Source organism: Chiloscyllium plagiosum, chromosome 19, assembly GCF_004010195.1.
Source record: "Chiloscyllium plagiosum isolate BGI_BamShark_2017 chromosome 19, ASM401019v2, whole genome shotgun sequence".
Classification (NCBI taxonomy): Eukaryota; Metazoa; Chordata; class Chondrichthyes; order Orectolobiformes; family Hemiscylliidae; genus Chiloscyllium; species Chiloscyllium plagiosum.
This window is the reverse complement of record NC_057728.1, coordinates 11019012-11045864: the sequence shown is the minus strand read 5'-3', so window position 1 is coordinate 11045864 and position 26853 is coordinate 11019012. Positions and strand designations below refer to the sequence as shown.

The window sequence follows — 26853 nt, the reverse complement described above, 5'->3', positions numbered from 1 at the left end:
ACAGACACAGATACTCCTACACACACACACACACACACACACAAACACACAGACACTCATATACACACAAACACATGGACACACATATACACAGACACGCACATAGACACACACACTCCCACACTCACACATGCACCCCCTCACAGACTTAAGACACTCTGCACTCACTACACACACACATACACTTTCTCACACTCACAACCCCCAACCCAGACAGACCGACAGACACACACACACAGACAAAGATCCACATGAACACATATATTTTGTGGGGTGATTTTGTACTTGCAGGATTACATTGTACTTTGCTCAAAAACTGCATGCATTCATGTAGAACTTCATTATCTCACTTTTTAGATTAGAATCAATCTAAACATCATGGCATAGACAGAGAACACAGCTAACCCGAGAATGCAACTTTTTAAAAAAAGGTTTTGTGATTTACACATGAAAGAAGTGAAACTATCACGGTATTCTAACAGATGAAAGGCTTAACAGACAATCAATTTTTCAATGTATAATTTCAGTTACATCACACTGTAAATTTTTGCTATAAATTCTGTGTGTTAGGATTGAGCCCTCCACTACCACCTGATGAAGGAGCTGTTGGACTATAACCTGGTGTTGTGTGATTTTTAACTTAGGGTGTATTGTAATTGACATCAATAATCCTGTGGTCGAGATGGTGAATTAGTGGAGGCTTCGACTTAGAATGATGACCCAGTGAGCTTTGCTAGAAATTAATCTCAAATGGACAGAATTGGGCTGAGCTGTGAGCAGATAACCATCCAAACTTGATTCTGAACAGCAGAAACCCGTGAGTGTCTAGTGTTGCCAACCTCAGGAGACCAGGGAAGAATATTCACAGAGAAAGGAAACAAAAACAATATTAGAACAACATTATGATCTTTCCATCCCACTTAGCTACAGTTCAGAAAACATATCCTGAAGACTCAAAATCCAATATCTGTTTTAATTTCTAATCCTGATTCTTATGCATCCTATGAATTATTAGGGCATTTGAACACGTACAAACATTTAAAAAGCTGCAGGAACTGATTAATTGTTCAGCAATATGTGTCACTTACCTCAAAGCTACTTAAAAAGTGGGAAACCAGGAGTGAAGGAAGTAGGAAGATGGTTTGTCTTTGGGATCAGCAGCCTCCGTGTTATATTGTATAAATTGTGTTTTCCGAGTTGCCAAACAGCAGGATAAAGAGTGGCTGAAAAAAACTGAAAATGTCCAGTAAGTGGTGAATTCTGTTTCATGCAGCAGATGATGAAAATAATGAAGATTTAGTAGCTAGATATGTCAAATCAAGTGATCCAATTTGTCAAGAGGAAATACATCTCACAATCCCAAAAGTAGTGGAAATTATTAATAAGCATGAATTGCTCCATTCAGTGTGATTTAGGAAGGTCCTATTCAATTATTATGTCATAATTTTATTTACTGCTGCAGGAAGTGATCTTTCAGATTAATGTATCACTTCAAACTTTTAAATGTCTATTGTCATTTCAGTAGAAATGTGCAAGACCTTTCATGATGAATGCAGTGCTACAGTCAGTTCCCAGATTGTGGTTACTGAGATATGTATCAGTGCTGACCGACAGTGATTGTTCACATAGGGTGGTAGCATTACTTTGCATTCTATATTTGATAGCTATCTATATTGATAAGACAAAACAAATCTACCCGGCAGGCTTTTGCTACAAGGCATTCTGCAGTTGAAGCAATTTAATTGTTAGCAGTGCTCTAAAGAAACAGCATTATCTGTTGAGACTTCAAGTCAATGCAGTACAAGAAGGAGACTTATCATCGCATTCTTGAGGGCATCGAAATGCTGGCCTTGCTAGCAATGGTTATGTTAAAACAGTTGAAGTTATGAACAACAGCAATTAGACATGGATAGTGTGCATTTTAAGAGGATATAATCCATATGGTGTGATAGCATATGATCATGTTCATAGATCATGAATTCGTGAAATTCCTCTTTCACAAAATGAATTAATCCATTGAGTGGAGTGATAATTTTCTTCCTGCTCAATTTAAATATCACAGTGTCCTTGTCCAATTGCAAGCCAACCTCACAAGGACACTGAAACACCAAATATTCCTCAAATGGCCATGAACATAACTCATAACTGTTGTTGAAATGGAAACAGTGATGAAATAACTTGTTCATATGGCATGAGAGTGGGCAGAAAGTTGGCATCTTCATCTTGTTTAAACTGTGGCCAACTTGCAAGTGGTCAATATCAATTGCCCTCCCAACTCTGCCATCACTCGTCTTGAGGAATACAAAATAAAAGCAGCTTATTGGGCTTTCTGAGTTGCATTTTAGACACCTTGCAAGTCAAGTCCAGAGGCAGACCAGTACAGGTGCAGTTTTTTTCCTTTTACTTGTTAATTTAAAAGTCAGCTACATGCTGAGGAGGCAGAAAGGCAAGTAATTACTCTCTTCATGGATGAATTAATTAGCCATTTACCTTGGGGGAAAGTATGCATGTGATAATTCCATTTTTAATTCAAAGGTGGGGTTGGTGCGTTAGCTGGCAACTATAAGTAACTGAACCTTTCCTGCAGACAGGTTGTACTGGGTTCATAGTTGGGAAACTAACCAGCTTTCTCAGTGACCGGTAGACCACCCTTTATCCGAAATCCGAAAAGCTCCAAAATCCGAAGGTTTTTGTGTGAAGTTTTTTTCTCATTAACAAGGTTGTTCGGCGTGCAAACAGTTAACCCAAGTCGACACCCACTCGATGTGTGTCACTCAGATGCGACACTGGGGGGCATGGCCCATCAACGGCAGGCCTCAATTCTCTCTCAAGGCCCATTTTACTCAGTAAGTCTGCTCCTTCGGTAAGATTTTTAAAACTTTCACCATCAAACTGTCACTTACTCTGAAATTCGAAAAATTCCTAATTCTGAAAACCAGCTGGTCCCAAGCATTTTGGATAAAGGATTGTGCACCTCTATCAGGAAGACAGGTATCCGATAGGTGGTGAGTTGTAGCATTTGAGTAGTCATTAAATCAGCACCACACGCCCTTAATTTCTGGTGAGTTGTGAAAGTCCCCTGTGGACTGTCTCACCCAGAGCTCTAATGATGAGGTGGCAAAAGGGGTGAGTGTCTTGTTTGCCCAATAACTACCCGCTCTCACCAGCTCCAGGGAGGGTACTATTCCACCTTATGTCTCTGGTGAGTGTGGGCACTGTCAGCTGCATCAGAAAATAACTGATAATTGGTTCCTCAGAACACTCGATCCCACAGCTGGATGAATATTAAATGAGAACTAATTGTCTTAGATTGGCGACATGCAAAATGAGGTCCTCAAAATGCATAAGACACACTGGTATGACAAAACACACCCACATGAAACATTGAATTGTCCTGAACCTTTCCATTAACCTGACAAAAGTATTTTAAACTCTTAGAAACTCTAGCATATAAAACGTTATGATTTTGTTGAATGACATTATATGACTGTAGGGGCAATTGATTGACAGCGTCAAGCTCGTCGGAGTGACAATCATTAACAATCTGTCCTGGTCCACCCACATTGACAACTATGGTCAAGAAAGTACATCAATGCCTCTACTTCCTCTGGAGGCTAAGGAAATTAGACATCACTACATCAACACTTACCAACTTTTATAGGTGTACCATAGAAAGCATCCTTTCTGGTTGCCTCACAGAGTGGTTTGGCAACTGCTGTTCCTAAGATCGCAAGAAACTACAGAGAACTGTGAACACAGTCCAGTCCATCACTCACACCAGCCTCCCATCCATTGACTGCGTCAAAATTTCCCGCTGCCTTGGGAAAGCAACCAGCATAATCAAAGACCCCTCCCACCCCGGTTACACTCTCTTCCATCCTTTTCCCTTGGGCAAAAGATATAAAAGTTTGAATACATGTACAAACAGATTCAAGAACAGGTTTTTCCCTGCTATGATCCAAATTTTGAATGGGCCTCTTTAATGTTAATGTTGGTCTCCCTCTACAACTTCTCGGCAGCTATAACAGTGTATCCTTCACTCTGTTCTGTTACCCTGATGCACTTGTATAATATAATCTGCCTGTAAAACACATAAGACAGCATTTTTCACTGTACCTTGGTACAAGTGACAGTAATAAATCAAATCAAATTGACAAGAATTCTCAAATTTATTTTCCTTCACCTTTCCGAACCAAAACAGGTCTTCTAGTTGCTGAAGCACAAAACAGTCTTGGTAACAGTCGATGTAAAATGCTGACTGTTTAAATATACTTAGCAATGGTAAGCAGGCCAGCATGGTTGCTGGAGCGACAATTGAATCTTGAGGCTCCAAGAAAACTAATGAATAGCAGGTTACTCTCAGCAGTTTGTTTCACTTTTGCAGGTTCAGACCTCAAACATCTGTTGCAAATAACACCAATTTATCCTTTTTGTTTAGACGAGCAAGAAATTGTATTTTGTCTGTAGTGAAAGTACTCTTCATCCTGTTTTCTGTTTTAGATCAGGTAGCCAGATTTTATAAACAGTCAATCTGCTCTGGAGATTGAGCTATCTGGAAATTCCCAACAGAGAATTTCATCATACACTTGTGGGTGATAGAATTAATTATTGTATGTTGTACAATGTATTAATTCTAGCCCAGGCAGTATGTCTTTGACACAGATGCACAAATACACAGTATGTGACATTCAGTAAAAGATATCTGTCTCATGTTCAGTCACTCTCTTAATACAGTGGCATAGTGTGGTGTGTTCAGTCAGTCAGTTATGGTATGTAATATACAGTAACGGCAGTAAGGACAGATTATATTTAAGTCAGCATTAAGAAACTTAAAGACAACTTTCTCAACAAGAACTTAAGCTTTATAACATACATTACGTAAGCTTACATATAGGGCAATACTCTGGCTATAGTACACTTACAGATTCAATAAACCACATCAAGGGAGTGAGGTACACACAAAAAATATCAAATGTATAAGAAACAGGTTAATGATTATTTGTGGATGACACTAAATTGGGAGAATAGTCGATACTGAGATGAATTATAATAAATTACAGAAGGACATTAACAAAATTGCAGAATGTGCAAACAATTGATAAATGTGACCTTGGTAGGAAAAATAGGAGGATCACTTGTTCCTTGCTAGATGCACATCTAGGTGGGGTAGAGGAACCCACATGGAATCTCAATCACTTAAAAGTACACAGAGGTTAGCAAATGTCTTTTATTTTTATGAAACTAGCAATAGAGTTTATTTCTAGAGGGATATGACTGCAAATTAGGAAAGTCCTGTTGAACCTGTTTTATCACAGTTTGAATACTGCATGTTGTTACGGTGGCTGCATTATAAAATCGGTACAAAGGCCCTGCAGGGGTACCAAGAAGATATACAAGAATGATACCAGAAACGGGTATATGTACATAACAGGAATGGATCATCAGGCTAGGTTGTGTTTCTTTTGGTGGCCTAATGGCGTTTAAAATTGTGCAAGGTTTTGATAGCGTGGGTGCAGAAGAAATGTTTCCTCTTGTGGAGAACAGCATAATCAGAGGCCATCAGTATAAAATATTCACAAGGAAATCCAACAAGGAATTCAGAAACCTTCTTTACTCAACAAGTGATACAACATCAAACTCTCTAGCACAGGGAGTGGTTGAAGCTGAAAGAGAACATGTCTTTAATTGAAAGGTAGAGAGGCTTTGAGGAAGATTAAAATGGATGGTATGTTTAAATGGGAAACGATGGGAGGAAGCTCAAGTGAAGCATCAGCCAGCAAGAGCTGTTATGGGCAAATGGTCTGTTACTTTATAATATTCCTCTACCATTTTTTACCATTTGATATTTTACGCAGCGGGACACCGAAGAAAATCTTTGAGGGCAAATATCTGTTTGTGCTTTGAACAATTGCATGAATATAAATGCCACAGAAATGAAAATCCTAGTTTAGTCAGAATTGTATCTGGAGGATTCAGCATATTGAGTGCTGCTGTCCACATTTCAGGTTAAAAACTGCATCAATTTGGTAATCTTAACAGAACAGTGGTGAAAATTCAAGATATTAATGCAATTCTGATCCAGCCAAATAACTTGATCTTTTATGGCTTATAGAAATGTTATTAAAAAAACCCTTAAATTTGATAAGGTATTTATATTGACATTAATTCAATAAATGAATTTAATAAGCCATCCAACAGCCCATCATTAGAAGGATACTGTGGACCTTCAAACAAAGATTGCCAAACAGAGGACAGCAGATCATACATTTACGTAGCCTAAATTCTCCCAAACAACAATGAGATTGTGACTTTCAGCGATGAGAGTAGGGCGACGAGTGTTGGTCAGTCATTGGAGAGATAACCCCTGCTCTTCAGTGAAGAGTGGCCATGTGATTCTTATATCCCCTTGGGAGGGTAGCTTCATATCTGAACTGAGGGATAGCACCTCCTTCAGTAATGCATTGGATTGGCAGTCACTGGAGATTTTGTAAAGCCTCCAGATCTGGACTTCAACCCATAACTTTCTGGCTCAAAAGTATTACCAAGTGAATGACCAATGGCACCTAGTTCTAGGGGGGCTGAAGTAACTTCTTTTGTGGAAACTCTCTTTGATGCCATTCACTCTACCTGGAACTGCCACAATTCTGTAGGAATCTCGCATGTTTTTGAAAGATCAGTAAACAAACTACAAAATTTTAACTTTGAGTACCTTTGGAATCCTGCAGTGCAGGTGCATTGGAATGGTCCATCTGCTGGTGGGCTACCATCTGAAGACTTTGTAGTGCTTTGCCCCATCATGGGCACAGTGCCAGTAATGTTTCTTGGTACAGGCAGGCTAAATGTATGGGCCATGAGCATGTTAATGGATTGTTCTGCTCTACCATAGGATCAAGAGAATTGTAACTTGAAGTTGTCACAGTGCAACTGTTCTCCCATAGTAATGTTACACAGCAGCAGCATGGTGGCTCAGTGATTAACTCTGCTGCCTCACAGCACCAGGGTCCTGGGTTTGATTCCAACCTCAGGCGACTGTCTGTGTGGAGTTTGCATATTGTCTGCATAGGTTTCCTCCCACAATCCAAAGATGTGTAGGTTAGGTGAATTGGCCACGCTAAATTGCCTAGGGTTGTGTAGGTTAGGTGCATTAATCAGGGGTAAATATAGGGTAGGGTAGGGGGGTGGGTCTGGATGGTTTAGTCTTTGGAGGGTTGGCGTGGGCTTATTGGGCCGAAGGTCCTGTTTCCATACTGTAGGGATTCTATGAAATATAATATTTTACAAATTATCTACAGCCAAAAGAGACAGAAGTGATTCTATTTGAATTGACAGCTATGATTGACCCAGATTAATGTTTATTTGTGCGTTTGGAATAGTACCCAACCTCCAGTGGCTGGCAAAACCCCACTCTCTTTAAATTTCCTCCATTTGGTTCTACTTATTCAATGTTGAAAAACTCTGTGCCACATTAAATTACAAACTAAACTAACTCCATTTCCTTTTTAATATGTAGACTTATGACCATTGGAGTGAACAAAATTCATTAATGTTTCTACCTGTCTGATAGCAAGAGAAAGTAAATTTTGACTCTATATTGTATAAGTGCTTAAAGGTGAACCATAGCTACTCTAGGGTATCAGGAGATGTTGAGTGTGGACTGGAGTTGTCTTGGTGTTTTGTCCCCCATTATTGTCATGTACCTAGCGTGATAATTGGACTGAAAGGTACTTAAAAGGCGAAAGGACCAGTAGCCTTGGAATCACACCATTTCATAGGCATCAGACAACAGAAGAAAAGAAAATGTATCTGGATAGCAGAGGGGTAACAATGCAGTCATAGAGTCATACAGCACGGAAATGGACACTTTGGTCCAACCAGTCCATGCCGAACATGATCCTAAACTAAACTAGTTGTGCCTGCCTGCTCTTGGCCCATATCGCTCTAAACCGTTCCTATTCATAAACTTATCCAAATGTCTTTTAAACGTTGTAATTGTACCCACATCCACCACTTCCTCAGGAAGTTCATTCCACACGCAAACCACCCTCTGTGTAAAACACTTGCCCCTCATGTCTTCTTTAAACATTTAAAATTTCTCTCCTCTCAACTTAAAAATGTCCCTCTAGTCTTGAAAGCACCTATTCCAGCTAAAAGACAACCACCATTAACCCTATCTATGCCCCTCATGATTTTATAAACTTCTATTGACTTGGTATATTTAAAAACTGAAAGAGCTGCGGATGCTGGAAATCAGAAACAAAAACAGAAATTGCTGAAAGGTTTCAGCAAGTATAAAAACATCTGTGGGGAGAAATCAGAGTTAATGTTTTGGGTTCAGTGACTTCCTCAGAAAGGAACATTAACTCTGATTTCTCTCCACAGATGTTGCCAGACCTGCCAAGCCTTTCCGGCAATTTCTTTTTTTTTTGCTTGTGACTTGGTATTTTTGGTAGTTTTATACATCTGCTGCAAGAATTCTTAAACCCTTCTGTCATCATTTGTTTGGTCGTAATTTTAGTCTTTAAACAAGGAGCAGTTGAAGCCACCTCCAAACACACAGAATCTTAACTGTGAGGGTCTGCTATTAGTGAAGGGGAAACCTTGTGAACTTTGCAAAAACACTTCCACTTTCGCAGAAGTAAGAGACTGATGTGAGGTGTTTTGGTCATTTGACGTTTAGTCATATCTAGTGCTGATCCTAATACAGGGTGACCGTTGGATCCGTGGAATCGTTTTCCACTGTTTCAGTTACCTGTGGTTTACCGCAGCCCGAACATATTAGATTAGATTAGATTACTTACAGTGTGGAAACAGGCCCTTCAGCCCAACCAGACCCATTCCCCTACATTTACCCCTTCACCTAACACTATGGGCAATTCACCTAACCTGCACATCTTTAGACTGTGGGAGGAAACCGGAGCACCCGGAGGAAACCCACACAGACATAGGGAGAATGTGCAAACTCCACACAGACAGTTGCCTGAGGCAGGATTTGAACCTGGGTCTCTGCCACTGTGAGGCAGCAGTGCTTACCACTGTGCCACCATGCCGCCCATTATAGGGAACTTTCTGGAAACAGGGACCGGGGGCTGCGGGGAAGGTAAATTTCCCACTTAAATGAATGAGTTTGCTCTTATCCACAGTTTCAGGCTTCCACAATAGGTCTTGTAACATATGCCCCATGGGTATGGGGAGACTACTGTATACAAAATTGATTATGCTGATGTGCAAGGGATGGAAAAATGCAGAGAGAAAAGCAGCCTCTGTGATTTTGAAGTGCTTCACAGAACACACAAGCAGAAGAAATGGACACCTGAAAACAAGTTGTTTTCCAGGCTGCTGACTTTGGTTGTTGCAGAAGACAAGGAGAGGAAAATGTTCTGGGAAAAAGTTTTAAAAAAAAAACTTGGAGAAGTAATTGATACCAAAAACATTGAGGCTGTTTACAATTGGAACACATCTCTTTACATAAATATCCTACGTTCTGGAAAGTTCACTCCTACTTTCTGCATAAACAAGGACCAGAAAATAAACACAGCCTGTTGTCAAAGCACTGATAAAACATTCAACATTGTCCTCACTACCTTTGGGATTAAATAGTGAAGGGAGAGGAAGCACTTACCGTTAGTGCTCCACGGTTTTTACAGATAGCTTACAAAACAAGGACTGATTGACTGTTTGTGTGAAAATAACGAGTTCCATTTAATTTTGCTAAATCCACTAATCCCTTAAATTCCTGTTTCCATCTCAGCAAGCGATCCTCTTTAGCCAAATCTCCTGTGTAAGGGCTATTGTACTGCTTCACCATCCATCTCTGACAGCTGATGCTAAGAGACTGGTTAGAGCAAATACTTGATTTATTGTCACGTGTACTCCAAGTACAGGAGTACAGTGAAAAGTTAACAACATCGGCCCTCACGGCGCCATCTTGGGTACAAAGTACCTAGGTGCAAATCTTAGATGCAAAATGGAGGAATAAAGAAAGAAAAGTTACATTACCTACAGTAATTCACAGTATTAATGAAGATTGCTCCTTGCCCGCTTTGCCAGGAAAATCTTTACGATAGGCAATTGTTGAGGATGGCAATCCACATTTGCCTTCAGTTTACCACAGCTGTCTCTGAAATGATCAGTCCTAATTTGGCTAATATTTATTCCAAACAGTAAATGAAAACTGTATGGTAATGCACTGATGTGCAAAAGATATATAATGTGTTTCAATTGGCATTGTGTCCTACAAGTAAAGCAATGTTATAAAACACAAATCAATTTACGTTAAATCTTTGGGGAGCGTGGGTTAGAAGAATGAATAAGGTTTGAGTGAGCACTTTTTCATCTCCAACTGCTGCTGGCTATATGCTGAATAGACTTTGGGAAACTATTTTGTTAATTGATGAGAAAAGGTTTCAAGTCATCAGTTGTAGTGGAGGATGTGTGTTTTCTTCCTCACTGTTTCGGTAAGTGAGTGAAGTTAAAATCTTTTTTTAAGAATCCCTACAGTATGGAAACAGGCCCTTCAGTCCAACAAGTCCACACCGACCCTTCAAAGAGTAACGCATCCAGACCCTACCTTATATTTACCCCTGACTAATGCACCCAACCTACACATCCCTGAACACAGGATGGAGGGAGCTAACTTGGGCAGTGGAGCCCATTGTCGCTTGAGATTGGGTCAGGTGACCCTGGGAATGTTTGCGCCAAGGATGTCCTTGCCAGAGGCAAGGTGATTCTCCTTGTCCTCAACCTCGGAGGCTCTGAATGTAGGGGGGTGGGGGGGGGGGGGGGGGTTGCAGGCTGGAGTTGGAGCGTCTGTACAGCCCTAAAGTGACTTGCAAGGAAGCTTCTGAGAGGCTGCTTTGTAGTTCCTCCTTCACTTGGATACCGCCAGGCACTGCCTTGTCTCCATGTGAAGATGGGTGTCAAGGCTCCTCTAACCCACCTCACTCTCAAACTCTTGCCCTGTCTTTGCCCCAGGGTCGTCAGGACCAATGAAAGTGTAGCTGTGCGTGATTCTCCGCATCCCGTGTTCCTAACTCTCCATGGCAGCCACCACAACTGGCTGCATTGCTCCAGTTCATGGGCATTGAGGGCCAGTGCAGCGTGGTAGACTTTAGTGCCACTCTGCGCATGGTCCGTCAGCACAAGGCCGCAGGGTCCTCTGCTGCTGGGGGGAGGAGGGGGTGTTCAGCAGTGATTTCCTCCCCCTCCACTGTCTACCATCTCTGTGCTGTTCTCGGCCTCTGAGCACTGGTGTGGTCTCAACCAAGGTGTCAGTGTGGAAGCTGGATGGGAGTGTAGGGGGCAGATGTGTAGATGCTCCCTCCACCTTACTGTCTACATGCGATTGATGTCATGCTCTCTGGAGGAGATGGCCACGCCTTTGTCAATTTGCTCAAGTGGGTTGGCGCACCCTATAACATAGAAAAGATGGAAGGGCATTGTGGCCAGTGGCTAGAAGTGGTTTTCCCTGCAGGACATTGTCACCCTGGTTAATATAATTATTGTATCATATGTTCTCAACTGCGACATTATGACATTTCCCTCTCCTGATTTAACCCCTCGGTTTTTCCCTCGTTAACATTTAATGCCAAATATTTCTGCATTGTGTATTGAGTTCGCTTTTATTAGTAGATTCTATTAAATCTGACGAAACCTACATCAATAAGGTTCCTTAACCTGACAAAAACAGCCAGGCTTTCAGACTGTGCAGGATTCAAGCTCAGGTATCCGAAGTGAGTGTACAGCGTGCTAAAGTGTCACTCCATTCATCTGGCACAGTTGTTCATCAAACCTGATACTGGAGTGAGAGTGAAACCATTCCAAGTGTGATCCCTGTCTGTGCTGTTCCAGCAATAAAGTTTCAACTTTGATCCCTGTCCACCATTACCATTAACACTGCACCACCAGTAGGTATTTAAGAACCTGGATATTAAATAGCATGAAGATTGCTTTTTAGTTCTCTGCAGTTGAGTTTGCATGAGATCAATAACAGTTTGTATGCATGTTTACATTTCTGTGAATCTGATGCAAGTGAAGTTGATTACATCCATGAGGCGTACTCTATGACAAAGGACCAAATCAATGAACTAGACATGCCTTCTCCTCACCAGGTGCAATGCACACTGTTGGTTGAACAAGTTTGTAATAAATGCCTAGAAATACTGTCTCTTTACCTGACAGAATGTGACAGGGACATGGAACGGCCTTTGTTAAGTGAGAAATCTACAGCAAGAATGAGAGTAATGAAAGAAATAGCTGGAAAAGTAAACCTTAATGTGTTACCCTGCTCTGTGAGGTTAAGTGCCTCTGTTGTTCAGATTGAAAGTCTTTTTGTTGTTTTACTAGGTAACCAGCATCTAGCTTTTTTAAAAATATAAGCTTCATTTTCATTTGCACTTTAATTGCTTTCAAAGAATAACCCTGTTTGTATTGTGCTCCCCTTGAGTAGATTAACAGTTGAATGAATCTGATTTGACATATTTCCAGCTTGTTGGCAAAATGTTGAAGACTTTATACGTAGGCGTTATTTTTGTTCCTGTAACAAGTAACTGATTGAATAGCTGGAAGGAATATAGTAGTTATGAGTTATGAGTCTTCAATAATATGCCTCACAGAAAACCTGTTAACAAATTTCAGGTATGTGACATAACTGGAAATGTTGCAGCATGTAGGAAAATGTACTTGACCAGTGAGAAATAAAGAGGAAACCTAATGATTTGCACTACTCAGATTAGTGAATGGTTGCCAGTGTGTTCCCCAGGATTCATATTTGTTGTTCATCATTAATGATTTTGGGAATCAGGAGCACAATTTTGAAAACTATTAACGATCTCAAACTAAAAGGGCTGGAGAATTTGGGGTGGCAAAGTGGCTCAGTGGTTAGCACCGCTGCCTCACAGCACCAGGGACCTGGGTTCGATTCTACCCTCAGATGACAGTCTGTGTGGAGTTTGCACATTCTCACTGTGTCTGCGTTGGTTTCCTCCAACAATCCAGAGATGTGTAGGTCAGGTGAATTGGTTATGCTAAATTGCCCATAGTATTAGGTGCATTAGTCAGGGGTAAATGTCTGGGTGGGTTACTCTTCGGAGGGTGGTGTGGAAGTGTTGGGTGAAGGGCCTGTTTCCACACTGCAAGCATTCAATGATTTAATTACAAAAAGCATCAATCAGACTTTGTTCATTCAGTTGGCAACGATGGATTACTGTGGGGAAGTGAGAGGTCACTTTTTGGCAGGAAAGGCAATAGATGGGAGGTTATGGTCAATGATATTGTAGGGTCTGGACAAATGAGCAGACAGTGGCATAATGGTGCTATCACTAGATTAGTAATCTAATAAACCAGATTAATGCTTTGGAGAGCTAGTTGCAAACCCCACTATAGCAGCTGAGGCAAATGTAAATTCCATCAATTAAATCTGGAATTGAAAGCTTGTCTCAATAGTGGTTGATTAAAAATTCATTTGTTTCACCTAAGTCCTTTAGGGGAGGAAATGTGCCATCTTTATCTGACCTGGCCTGCATGCAAGCCCAGCCCTCACAGTAATATGGTTGACTCTTAACTGCCCTCTGAAATTGTAGAGCAAGCCACTCAGCAGAAGGGTAATTAGGTAATTCTGGTGCTTATCAACAATGCCCAATGCCATGGAGGATTTTATTTTTATAATTGAGAAATTTAATTGAATAAAGCCATTAAAAGGTCAGTTGTTTAGGGCATACATGAGTGAAAAAATAATGATTCAATGCTGAAGTGTTAAAGTACTCGATGAAGTTCTAGAGATGCCTTTATACGAAGAGCATTATAAACAATAGACAGCGCAGGAAGATGCCAGGAAAAGAAAACTAACATTCTTCAAACACTGGAAGAGAACATTTCCTCTGCTTTGGACAGTCCAAGATAAGGAAGTATCAGTTTAAACTTGTGAAGAGGAGAGAGATGAGGAACAAGTGTCTTGTTCCAACAGCTGTTGGAGGATTGCCACATGGTGCAGTTGAAATGGAGGCTATCGAATGTTTTGAAGGCAAAATGATTAAATGTTAGAAGTGTCACACAACACAGGGCAGCGGGATTACTTTAGAGTCATAGACATGTACAGCAAGGATACAGACCCTTTGGTCCAACCCATCCATGCTGACCAGGTATCCTAAATTAATCGAGTCCCATTTTCCAGCATTTGGCCCATATCCCTCTAAACCTCTATACCATCCAGATGCCTTTTAAATGTTGCAACTTTTCCTTGAAGCACTCCGATGTCCAGAGATATTTGAACTCAAACAGCAAAGGCAGTAACTGTGTCAGACAGTGGTATAAGTTTCTTTCTCTGACCATATGCTCACTGCTTTTGTCTTTCTTCCACCTTTAAATGGCTTCAGCAGAAAGCTAGCTCTGACACAAAAGGGTGAATGACTTCCTCGGCTGTAAGTATCTGTGGCAGTCAGGTTTGTGTAATGCCTGAGTATGGTTATGGTAAAGGCAGAAATTTCTGAATATTTCTGCACCGCTCCAACTAAACAATCTAAATATGGTTTGGGTAGCATCTCCATTGGCTGTGCCTCGATCCGAGAAGATTACCAACCCAAGTTGTGATTTTCAGCTGTCGGTCCTCGGCTTTGAACTAACCTGCAGATCTTTGGCCTAATGAGGCAGGAGACCACATGAGGTAGTGGGACCTGAAGAGCAGGACTTGCATAGAAAATAGATGCAGGAGTAGGCCATTCGGCCCTTCGAGCCTGCACCATTCAATATGATCACAGCTAATCATGCAATCTCAATATCCCATTCCCGCCCTCTCTCCTTATCCCTTGATCCCTTTAGCCCCAGTGGCCACATCCAGCTCCCTCTTGAATATATCTAATGAACTGGCCCCAACAGCTTCCCGTGGGAGAGAAGTCCACAGGTTCACAACTTTCTCTGAATGAAGAGATCCTTCTTCATCTTAGTACCGAATGGCTTACCCTTATTCTTAGAGTGTGACCCCCTAGTTTTGGACTCCCCCAACATTGAGAATGTTCTTCCCACATCTAGCTTTCCAGTCTCATTAGGACTTCTGTTTCTATAAGATTCCCCCCATTCTTCTAAATTTCAGTGAGTACAGGCCCAGTCAATCCAGTCTTTCCTCATATGTCAATCCTGTCATCCCGGGAATCGGGTCTGCTTATCTTTGTTTATTTTTCTTTCCTTCTCTCCCACTATCTGCCTCATCATTAAGACAGTTAGACTCATAATACGATGGGAAAGTTGTTGTTTTGAACAATTGGTAGCAAACCGCATCATTAATACCAATGCTCCTGACTTCAAGGAGAGTTGAATGTTTTCTTTGCCCTGTCAGGAATACTGGGCATTTCGAGAGTTGAGAAAACAGGACCAGACAGGGGAATGTTTTTCAGCCACCCAGACACAGCATTCAGACTTCAAGAAGGACACTAACATTTGTCTGCAAGCGCTCCCATTGGTTTCAGGGAACACAGCAGAGAAGCTGTCGGTGGAATTGCTCTAGCACTTCTCTGGCATTGACACATAGTCCAGGTCTCACTGCAGCACAGGAGTGAGATGATGACAACTGCTCTACATAATAGGACTTTTCTAAGAAACGTCAACAATTTTCAAAATAACTACAGTCAAAATACAGCCTCGCAGCGCCGGGGACCCGAATTCGATTCCGCCTTGGGTGACTGTCTGTGTAGAGTTTGCACATTCTCCCCGTGTCTGTGTGGGTTTCCTCCGGGTGCTCCAGTTTCCTCCCACAGTCCAAAGATGTGCAGGTCAGGTCGATTGGCCATGCTAAATTGCCCGTAGTGTTTGGTGCATTCGTCAGAGGGAAATGGGTCTGGGTGGGTTACTCTTCGGAGGGTCAGTGTGGACTTGTTGGGCCGAAGGGAATCTAATTAATCTAATCTAAAATTGCTAGATGATTTTTCTGACCAACTACAGTGGAACCAGGTTCTTTTGTGATGAAAAGGTTTCACCTAAGTGCAAGCATAATTAATAGATTTGCGTAACTTGGATTGAGTACCAGTCAAGCAGTTCCATTAGTAAGATACAGCATTGGGTCTTTAAGCTTGTTCAGATCTCTTCCTTTCCATTTAAAGGCTCACTGACCAAGAGTGTATTCTGTTTTTTTTTCGCAGCAGTGGAGATTTTACCTGTCTCTTCCACAGGGTACTAGCCAGGCTGTTTAAGAAAGACTATAATGACATAGTGGTATCAAAAATAAAGCTTCCTGTACTATCACCTTGGCAAGGAAGATTTTCAGAGCAGAGTAAGCATCAAACACTGTTGAAGAAGCTGAGTGAAGGTAAATATTTGAAGGGCTGAAGCAGTCAACGAAGGCAAGATGAACTTACCAGGTTTCCTTTTGCTGAATTATGCACACAAACCAATGTTTCTCCTTACTGCAAGCTGTTGCACTGTTACTTCCCCCATTGTCCCCAGTATGAATTCCCAAGTCTGTATTGAGCTCGCAGTGGAAACCTGCCAGAAAACTCAATGAAGATAGCAGCAGCAATTTCTCCTTGACCAGTGTCGGCGAGCTGGAGGGTGGATACGTCACGTTCTGGAACTTGCTTAGTGGAGGGAAATGGCAAGCATCATATCCTGTGTAATCTTGTAGGTGTGACAGTGTTTCACTTGTCTCGCTTTATGACCCCCCCCCCACTCCCCCCCTTCCCCCCCCCCCCAGGTATCTCCCTCCCTCTACTGAAGGCAATGGCTCTTGATGAGGTACAATTCAATGGGAATCAAGCACCATACTCCATTTCACACACGGTCTTAGATGCCACACATCGGACTGTTGAACTGTAAGCAGCTTCAGATCAGACTTGTCCCTGTCCCCGCCTATACAAATCTTCACCAGTTGCTGGATAACAAACATAGATTGAACTCTGTTCCAGCAATACTGAGGCCAGCAGTACTTCACCTGCTGAATTTAACTTGATTGTTAAATCTTATTATATAAAGGTAGAGATTATTTTCAGGATAATCATCGCTTAATTGGATACTGAGCAACAATATGATCATGGAGATTATAGTGATTTCACACAATACTGTAGCAATTCCTGGATCTTTTGGCTATCATCTCACTCCAAAGGTGAAGTTACTGCCTTGTGACCCACTTCCCAGGTAGATAGTGGCAGATATCTCATGTCATTGTTCACCATGAGTCAAAAAGGTGCTCTATTTTCGAGCAACATGGCTGTGACTAACCAGTGTGACAAAGCTAGTGTTTACAATAATACCCTGCATGTTACCAGTAATACCTTCCTTAATTAAATCCATGGAATCTTAAGGACCTGAATGACATTGACTGTGGCCAAAGTTGTGGCAGAATCATGTGATGAAGCCCAGCAAAGCCTACCTCAGAGTTAAGATAAATTAGCTGTACTTTCCTTACAACTGCTGAGCACAGAGGCGAGATCCTCACTGGGGAATGTGGAGTTTCCTGTTGAGGGTTATTGCTTGTTCACGACCTTGCCTCATCAATATGCAGCTGCCTACCTCACCAAATGCACTGAGCAAGCTGAGAGTTCTCGACATGGAAGTTGGAGCAGGTACCTGGTGGAGTTTAGGGTGGATGATAGCGAATGAGGCAAGTGCTGCAGGCATTAGTGATAGTGGTAGAGCATGATACTGGATAGGAGGTGGTTAAAAGAGAGAGAGAGAGGGTGAGGATGAGCAATCAGAGAGAAGATGGTGGAACTCACACCGGCAGCATGGAGAAGGTCCATCACCTACGTTGGATGATATTGCAGCAGATCCCTCCAGATGACTGAGACTGCACTGCTCCGCCTGGCAACCTGGGACCACGCCAGCAGAGTGCAGTGTTGGGGGGAATTAGCCATCTCCACTTTGTGTCACCCTCTCCACTAGGACCTCCAGGTGCCTGCTTGCAAAACAGGGTGCCACGTTTGCCTCGTCTGTCATGCCTGAGGCAGATCTCAGGAACTATGCAGATGGCGCCAGTGCTTGGGATGCCGGTCCATTCTGGCACCGGTGAGTTGCGCTGGATAAGGTGTGGGGTAGAATGGGGCTAGACTTGAACGAAAGAGATGCCGTTGGCGAGGTAGCTAATGAGTCAGGTTTGGGAAGATATGGTGAGAATGGGCCTTTCGCAGCAGGAAGCCCTCCAAAAAAAATTTTGACAAAATTCACGCTTACCCAAAAGAAATAGTCAAGACTCAGATTATGTGTGCATGGAGACAGATGATTTTAATTGCCACTTTTGTATATGTTTGATGAAATTGATAGTGTAAATGAGGCATAATTACTGCCAGAGTGTAAGTTGATATTCTAAAATGAAGTTTTGGTTATATTCCAACTCTATTCAAAACTTTTTGATGCCTGTAATTTCTCAGTCTACATTTTGTTAATAACTTTAGCCAAGTTTAGGTTAATTGTGGGATTCACAAACTGATGAGGTGAGATTATCAAACCAAAGGTTTTTATACATCTCCCAGGTATTACACTGCAAATAACAACAAGAGCTACATTCCGTTCTTAAACCTCAATTTACTACGACATGCTACCCGCTTAGTGTTAGACTGAAAACAATATGACTATCTGTGAATGATTGAATGATGTAATCTGATCTGAGTTCAGGTAATTACAGGCATTATTTGACCTTAAATTCACTCAGTTCATGATGTCATGTGAACTTTTCAAACAAATCACATTATGACCTCCCAGGTATATCTGTTGAGCTTCGCAAGCTAAGATTTACAAAGGAGAACATGCAAACATTTGCAACACAATACATATACAGTCATTTTATTTAAACACATGGGGTTATGAAAATCGAACAGTGTACACACTAAAATGGAACTGTCATTTTGAGTGTGCTTCACGTATCTGTATATAATGCCTCGTGTTACAGACTGAAAACTTGTTTCTTACATGCATTCCATAAAACATTTATTTGCGTTTTGCGTCCAATTTGTCATAGCACCATTTTGGTTAATCCTGTGGACAATATGAAGCTTTTATTTGTATAATACTTGCTGGGAGTTTTTAAAATAACTCACATAGGTTTCAAAGGTTATAAACATTTGTGATTGCATAAATAATTTTATGGAATTAAATGCTCGGTTGTTTTCATCCAAAAGTTAGATAGCAAAGAATTGTAACGTCAGTCTTTTTGCTCACTGCAAATATGCCTTTAGCTGTAATTTTGTTTTGTATACAAATGGAGCACTGGGAAAGCAATAATGAAACATTAGCCTACCTTGGAGTCTTTCCACTTTGTTGCAAGTATCAGTTCACAGAGTGAATTCATCCTGAACTGAGAGCTGTTGTAAGTTGCTGCTGATATTAAAAGTTCATCAGGAAGAGAGAGAGAGGAGTGCCATAGTTGTCGTTTCATCCTGTCTGGAAGGATTAGCAACTTTGTTTAACTCCTGCCTGGCAGATGAGGTTTTCACTAAAAAAAGGAGTGACAATTTGCCCATATGGATGTGATATCCCACTGTTCAGCAACAAATACTGGATGGTTGGGTGACGTAATCCAGGAGGCATGGTTATGTGCTGTAAAGCCGAGGCTGGAAAAATAATTTACAGAGATGAGAAATCACTTCCTTGTGCACTTAAGATTTCTTTGTGCACTGTGCTATCTTCAAAGTGCATAAAGCTTTTAGAGCATAAGCACTCATTATAATAAAGCAGACACTCACATTGTAGGCAACTCAGCCTGAGGTTTTCTCAGACTGCTTTGAACTAAGGTCAGCTGATATCTTACCCTGTGTTTGGAATGTCTCTGTAATTACCATGTTTATACAAGTTACAGGATGCCAAATACAGTACAGTCAATCCCCAGACTAGATTTTAAGTGAACAGTGCTCCAGTAGGTCATGGCAAATTTGTTTTCTGTACACCCAAAGCAACTTAAAAAGGACATTTAGATTCTAAGAGTTTCTGAGGTAGTCAGAATGATGTTGACTTGAATTCAAAATCTACAAAAAACAAATTCTGTTGTCACCCAATAATTCTCTCTTGCCGTTTGAAAAGTAGCCAACTCTGCTTCCTATGACAGGGCAGCCTACAACAAAAATGGCCAGTTGATGTTACTGATGTAAAATGGGAGAGGAAATTTGGTTATCTTATTATTTATCTCTTTATCTCCCATCCCTTTCCAGTTATTGCCTTAATAAGAGCCATTTCAGCAGTAGTAGTAGATTATACTGCATACTTTCCAGAGTCAGTTTATTCAATCTGCTAAATACAGCAAACAAAGCATTAGTACTATTCTGAATAGTTTCAAGCCAAAATCACAGTTACAATATTAATTATATACAACACCTTCAACAGGGGTTTATTGAGCGTAAGAGTGTGTGAATTAGCAGTGAGTATTAAACTGGTCCTATATGTTATCAGAAGGAGCAATAAACCATGCATTGAGGTTGAGTGCTTTCATAAAAAGGTTAGCTGTTCAGTAGTGTTTGCATTTTTGCTGCATTCACAAAATTTGCAATCGATCTAGAGCACATGGTTCTTCATGAACTTTTTGAATGAAAGTAAAAAGCAAATGTTGCAGTAAATTGTACCAATGTCAAAGTATTAAAGCAATCAAATTATAAAAAAATTCAATTAGATAACACTTTACTGGACTGAGGCATCTTATATTAAGAAAATGAGGCAAAAATGCTGAGAATTATGTTTAATAAATTGTACATGCAAATTAGGACAACTTCACAGGAGAAAAGTCTTGAGGTCTGTAATCATAATTTTTGATTTTTTTTAAAGTGCTTTCTGCAAGAGGGAATTTCCACATGCAATTAGAGTTGTCATAAATAAGTCCCATGGAGCTGCCTGTGTGATCCCAATGCTCTTTATACATAATACACAGCAGTGCACTTTTAAGTTTGAATCTATCCAGTTATATGAATCAGTGGATATATGAGAACAATTAGCTTTTTAAATGTTACTATTGATGGGGGGGGTGGGGGGGGGGGGGGTAGAGGGGAGAGGGATGCTGGTGAGGGAGGAGAGAAGAGGACCATGCCGTTTCCTTGTGTTAATTTAGAGAGATATTAATTTTGCTTGCACGTGTGGTGGTTGTGAAATCTATTAAATTCCCTTATCCATTGAGCTCAAATGCTGTTTATATTCAGGCTAACTCATATGAATAGTAACAAAGGTTATTTTCTTCCCCAGTTTTTATTTGTTCTGCACAGAGTAAGTTGCAACAGCTGAATGATATTCACATATAACTAGGTCTGGAATGGAATGAGCATGTGAATCTATTTGTAACCCAATGTGTTTCAGAACTGGATTACTTCCATCACTACTTCTAATGTACATTGTAGAGCTCTATCTATAACATCTGTAATAGGTAGAATAATTTGGTCGAACATAGCAAAAGCCAAGTCCCCATGACACAGTTTAGAAACAGATTTTCAGTGTTGACTGAACTCTATGCTTATGTGGTTGGTGTGATGGGATATCTCTTACTGATATGGTTGATCATCAACAACACTTACAGCAAAGGCTAGGAAACCTGCAGCAAATAACTCCCCTTCTGACTCCCCACAGCCTGCACATTTACAAGGCTACAAGTGTTGTTGTGCTTTCTGGTTATTGAATATGACCTATTTTATGGATGCTTGTAACATGTTAGCAGAAGCTAGTTTATTTAAGCTGCCACATGGTGCTGCATTATACACAAGAGTTCGGAGGAACTAATCAGATACAAATGGCCGAATTGCAGTCAGATGATTTGAGATCCTTGTTATGTGCATATTAACAGCAACATCTCACTATAACCATTTGTGTCTCACTCAACTTGTTAGCTTCTCTTTTTAAAAGAGGGTTAGGAGAAGACAAAACGAAACCTAATTTGTAAGACTCATCTTTCCATCATTTGTGACTAATAAGACATGAACCACTTTACTGATTGAGAAAAAGAATCAAAGCAATAGGTAAGATTATAAGGAATGATTGAAATCAAATATTTGAAATGATGACAATGTATTAAAAAAAGTCATGTCATCAGGAAAGCATTTTGAAAAAAAAATGGATAAATTAATGAATGAAGCAGGATGAAGGTTAGTGAAATCTCCAAGATTTCCATCTGTCTGGTCTCAGGACTCCTGTACATCCTGACTTCTTTCACCCCAGCATTGATTTATTTGCCTTTGGTTGTCCGAGTTCAAAGCTCTTTAATCTCACCATCTATCGCTTCCTCCTCCTTTAAATTCCTCCTTAGAATCTTCTCCAATCACAAGTGTCCTCACATCTCCTTTTGGCTCAGTGTAAATTCTTGTCTGATAATGCTCCTGTGAAGTGTTTTGTGGTCTGTACTGCACTGAGGGTGATGTTTAAATCCCAGTCATAGTTATTTGATAAGGCTTTAAGTATAGCTCCTTAGATTTCGTGACAATCTTTTATGTTTGAGGAAGCCATGTTTCTTTCGTCTGTTCGGCCATAGTTCCTAAAGAATGTGACCCTCAAAACTTAAAACTACCCCAAATTTGCAATTGAGTACATCTCTCTTTGGTTGTGGTGGAATAACTCTCATTTCCTATGACACCAGGACCTTACAAGTCAAATATAGTGAGTCTGGTTATACAGCAGACAACCTTTTGTATTCTGCCCTGAAATAATGCTGTAATCTTGGGTTCAGAACAGGACCCCTTCCTGTTACAAGTTGGACGCTATCAGCCATTTATCAATTTTTAATGAATTGCGGGCAGCTTTTTGCTGTGGTTTCCAGCCACTAGAAGTTGGTTGAGGTCTCAATGAAAGTGAACTTTCTAAAACGCGTTCAACATATGAATGCAGTAAATGTCATTAGTGAAGTTGCTGAAGGTAGTAGGGCCCAGGTCATTGTCCTGAGAGGCCCTTAAGTCATGTCCGAGGGCTGAAATGATTGTTTTCCAACAACCACTGGCATCTTCTTTGTGCTTGGCATTGATTCAATCAATGGAAGATTTTACTCCTGTTTACTAGCTGATTACTTCCTGATGCTTGGCTAAACACTGTCTTGATATCAAGCCCAATAACACTCCCCTCACCATTGGAGTTCAATTCTTTTGTCCGTGTTGAGGCTAATACTGTAGTACGGTGTAGAGCCTAGTCATCTTGGTGAAATCCAAACTAGACATGAAATAGCACATTATTGGTGAGCAAGTTCTACTTACGCTGTCAGTGGCTCCATTCACTTTGCTAATGATTTAGAGTCATAGAGTCATAGAGATGTACAGCACAGAAATAGACTCTTGGGTCCAACCCATCCATGCCGACCAGATATCCTAATCTAGTCCCATTTGCTGGCACTTAGCCCATATCCCTCTAAACCCTTCCTATTCATATTCCCATTCGGGTGCCTTTTAAATGCTGTAATTGTACCAGCCTCCACCACTTCCTTTGGCAGCTAATTCCTTATATGCACCACCTTTGCGTGAAAACGTTGCCCCTTATGCCCCTTTTATATCTTTCCCCCCTCACCCTAAACCTATGCCCTCTAAGTTCTGGACTCCCCCACCCCAGGGAAAAGACCTTGTCTCTTTATCTTATCCATGCCCCTCATGATTTTATCATCTTCTATAAGGTCACTCCTCAGCCTCTGATGCTCCAGGGAAAACAGCCCCAGCCTATTTAGCCTCTCCATATAGCTCAAATCCGCCCACCCTGGCAACATCCTTGTAAATCTTTTCTGAACCCTTTCAAGTTTTACAACATCTTTCCGATAGGAAGGAGACCAGAATTGCACGCAATATTCCAACAGTGGCCTAACCAATGTCCTGTACAGCCGCAACATGACCTCCCAACTCCTGTACTCAATACTCTGACCAATAAAAGAAAGCATACCAAACACCTTCTTCACTATCCTATCTACCTGCGACTCCACTTTCAAGGACCTATGAACCTGCACTCCAAGGTCTTTTTGTTCAGCAACACTTGCTAGGACCTTACCATTAAGTGTATAAGTCCTGCTAAAACTTGCTTTCCCAAAATGCAGCATCTTGCATTTATCTAAATTAAACTCCATCTACCAGTCCTCAGCCCATTGGCCCATTTGATCAAGATTCTGTCGTACTTTGAGGTAACCTTCTTCACTGTTCACTACACTTCCAATTTTGGTGTCATCTGCCAACTTACCAACTATACCTCCTATGTTCACATCCAAATCATTTATATAAATGACAAAAAGTAGTGGACCCAGCACCGATCCTTGTGGCACTCTACTGGTCACAGGCCTCCAGTCTGAAAAACAACGCTCCACCTCCACCCTCTGTCTTCTCCCTTTGAGCCAGTTCTGTATCCAAATGGCTAGTTCTCCCCTCATTCCATGAGATCTAACCTTGCTAATCAGTCTCCCATGGGGAACCTTACTGAATTCCATGTAGGTCACGTCTAATGCTCTGCCCTCATCAATCCTCTTTGTTACTTCTTCAAAAAAACTCAATCAAGTTCATGAGATATGATTTCCCACACACAAAGCCATGCTGACTCTCCCTAATCAGTCCTTGCCTTTCCAAATACATGTAAATCCTGTCCCTCAGGATTCCCACCTACAACATGCCCACCACCGAGGTCAGGCTTACCATCTATTGTTCTTGCAAGGTTTGTGAAGGTTTGTAGCTCAGGTTGAGGTTTAGGGTGTAGGTTTGCTCGCTGAGCTGTAGGTTTGATATCCAGACGTTTCATTACCTGGCTAGGTAACATCATCAGTGACGACCTCCAAGTGAAGCGAAGCTGTTGTCTCCTGCTTTCTATTTATATGTTAAACATACACATACACATACCACCCTCTGTGTTAAACATATAAATAGAAAGCAGGAGACAACAGCTTCGCTTCACTTGGAGGTCGCCACTGATGATGTTACCTAGCCAGATAATGAAACGTCTGGATATCAAATCTACAGCTCAGCGAGCAAACCTACATCCTAGGTCTATTGTTCCCTGGCTTTTCATTACTGCCTTTCTTAAATAGTGGCACCATGTTAGCCAACCTCCAGTCTTCCAGCACCTCATCTGTGACTATCGATGGTAAAGAAATCTCAGTAAGAGGCCCAGCAATCATTTCCCTAGCTTCCCACAGAGTTCTAGGGTATACCTGATCAGGTCCTGGGGTTTTATCCACTTGTATGTGTTTCAGCACCACCTCCTCTGTAATATGGACATTTTCCAAAATGTCACCATCTATTTCCCCACATTCTATATCAAGTCACAGAGATGTACAGGATGGAAACAGACCCTTCGGTCCAACTCGTCCATGCCGACTAGATATCCCAAGCCAGTCTAATCCCACCTACAGCACCAGGCCCATAGCCCTCCAAACCCTTCCTATTCATATATCCATCCAAATGCCTTTTAAATGTTGCAATTGTACCAGCCTCCATCACTTCCTCTGGCAGCTCATTTCATACACATAGCACCCTCTGTGTGAAAAAGCTGCCCCTTTGGTCTCTTTTATATCTTGTCCATCTCACCCTAAACCTCTAGTTCTGTATTCCCCCATCCCAGGGAAGAGACTTTGTCTATTTATCCTATCGACGCCCCTCATGATTTTATCAATCTCTATAAGGTCACCCCTCAGCCCATGCAAGTAGGTTAAGGGTTAATTGTTAAGGGAAAACAGCCCCAGCCTATTCGGACCAGAATTGCATGCAATATTCCAAAAGTGGCCTAACCAATGTCCTGTACAGCCGCAACATGACCTCCTGACTCCTGTACTCAATACTCCAACCAATAAAGTAAAGCATACCAAAGGCCTTCTTCACTATCCTATCTACCTGCGACTCTACTTTCAAAGAGCTATGAACCTGCACTCCAAGATCTCTTTGTTCAGCTACACTCCCTAGGACCTTACCATTAAGTGTATAAGTCCTGCGAAGATTTGTTTTCCCAAAATGCAGCACTTTGCATTTATCCAAATTAAACTCCATCTGCCACTTCTCAGCCCATTGGCCCATCTGATCAAGATCCTGTTGTAATCTGAGGTAGCCTTCTTCGCTGTCCACTACACCTCCAATTTTGGTGTCATCTGCAAACTTACTAACTGTACCTCTTATGCTCACATCCAAATCATTTATCTAAGTGATGAAAAGTAGTGGACCCAGCACCGATCCTTGTGGCACTCCACTGGTCACAGGCCCCCAGTCTTAAAAACAACCCTCCACCACCACCCTCTGTCTTCTACCTTCGAGCCAGTTCTGTATCCAAATGGCGAGTTATCTCTATATTCCATTAGATCTAACCTTGCTCACCAGTCTCCCATGAAGAACCTTGTCGAACGTCTTCCTGAAGTCCATATAGATCACATCTACTATTCTGCCCTCTTCAATCCTCTTTGTTACTTCTTCAAAAACCTCAATCAAGTTTGTGAGAAATGATTTCCCACACACAAAGCCATGTTTGACTATATCTTCCATGTCCTTCTCCACAGTGAACACTGATGCAAAATATTTGTTTAGTATCTCCCCATCTCCTGCGGCTCCACACATAGGCTGCCTTGCTGATATTTGAGGGGTCCTATTCTCTCCCTAGTTAACCTATTGTCCTTAATGTATTAATAAAATCCCTTTGGATTCTCCTTAACCCCATTTGCCAAAGCAATCACATATCCCTTTTTTGCCCTTCTGATTTCTCTCTTAAGTGTACTCCTACTGCCTTTATACTCCAAGGATTCAGATGTTAAAATATAATCTCCTGTGCTTTGCTTCTAGTGTTCTGTAAGCTGTGGAAAGGGCACCAAGCAACGGGATGTCCATTGCATTGACATGAAGCAGGTAGCTGTGGATAACAGTTACTGTCAGCACTTGAAGAAGCCTCGAGTCAATAAACAGTGTAGAGCAGGCCGATGTCCAGCCTGGAAGGCCACTCGATGGAAGGAGGTATGATCTGATGCAATTCAAAACCTTTTTA

At 41.3% G+C, this 26853-nt stretch overlaps 1 protein-coding gene across 1 annotated transcript in view; it reads left to right on the top strand.

Annotated features, from left to right (window-relative positions):
* LOC122559510 (A disintegrin and metalloproteinase with thrombospondin motifs 20-like) overlaps positions 1 to 26853 on the top strand; it is a 373826-nt gene that overhangs the window by 280688 nt on the left and 66285 nt on the right. Inside the window, exon 29 of the mRNA XM_043709081.1 lies at positions 26655 to 26822. Coding sequence (XP_043565016.1) covers positions 26655 to 26822 — 168 coding nt within the window. The remainder of the gene's footprint in view (positions 1 to 26654; positions 26823 to 26853) is intronic.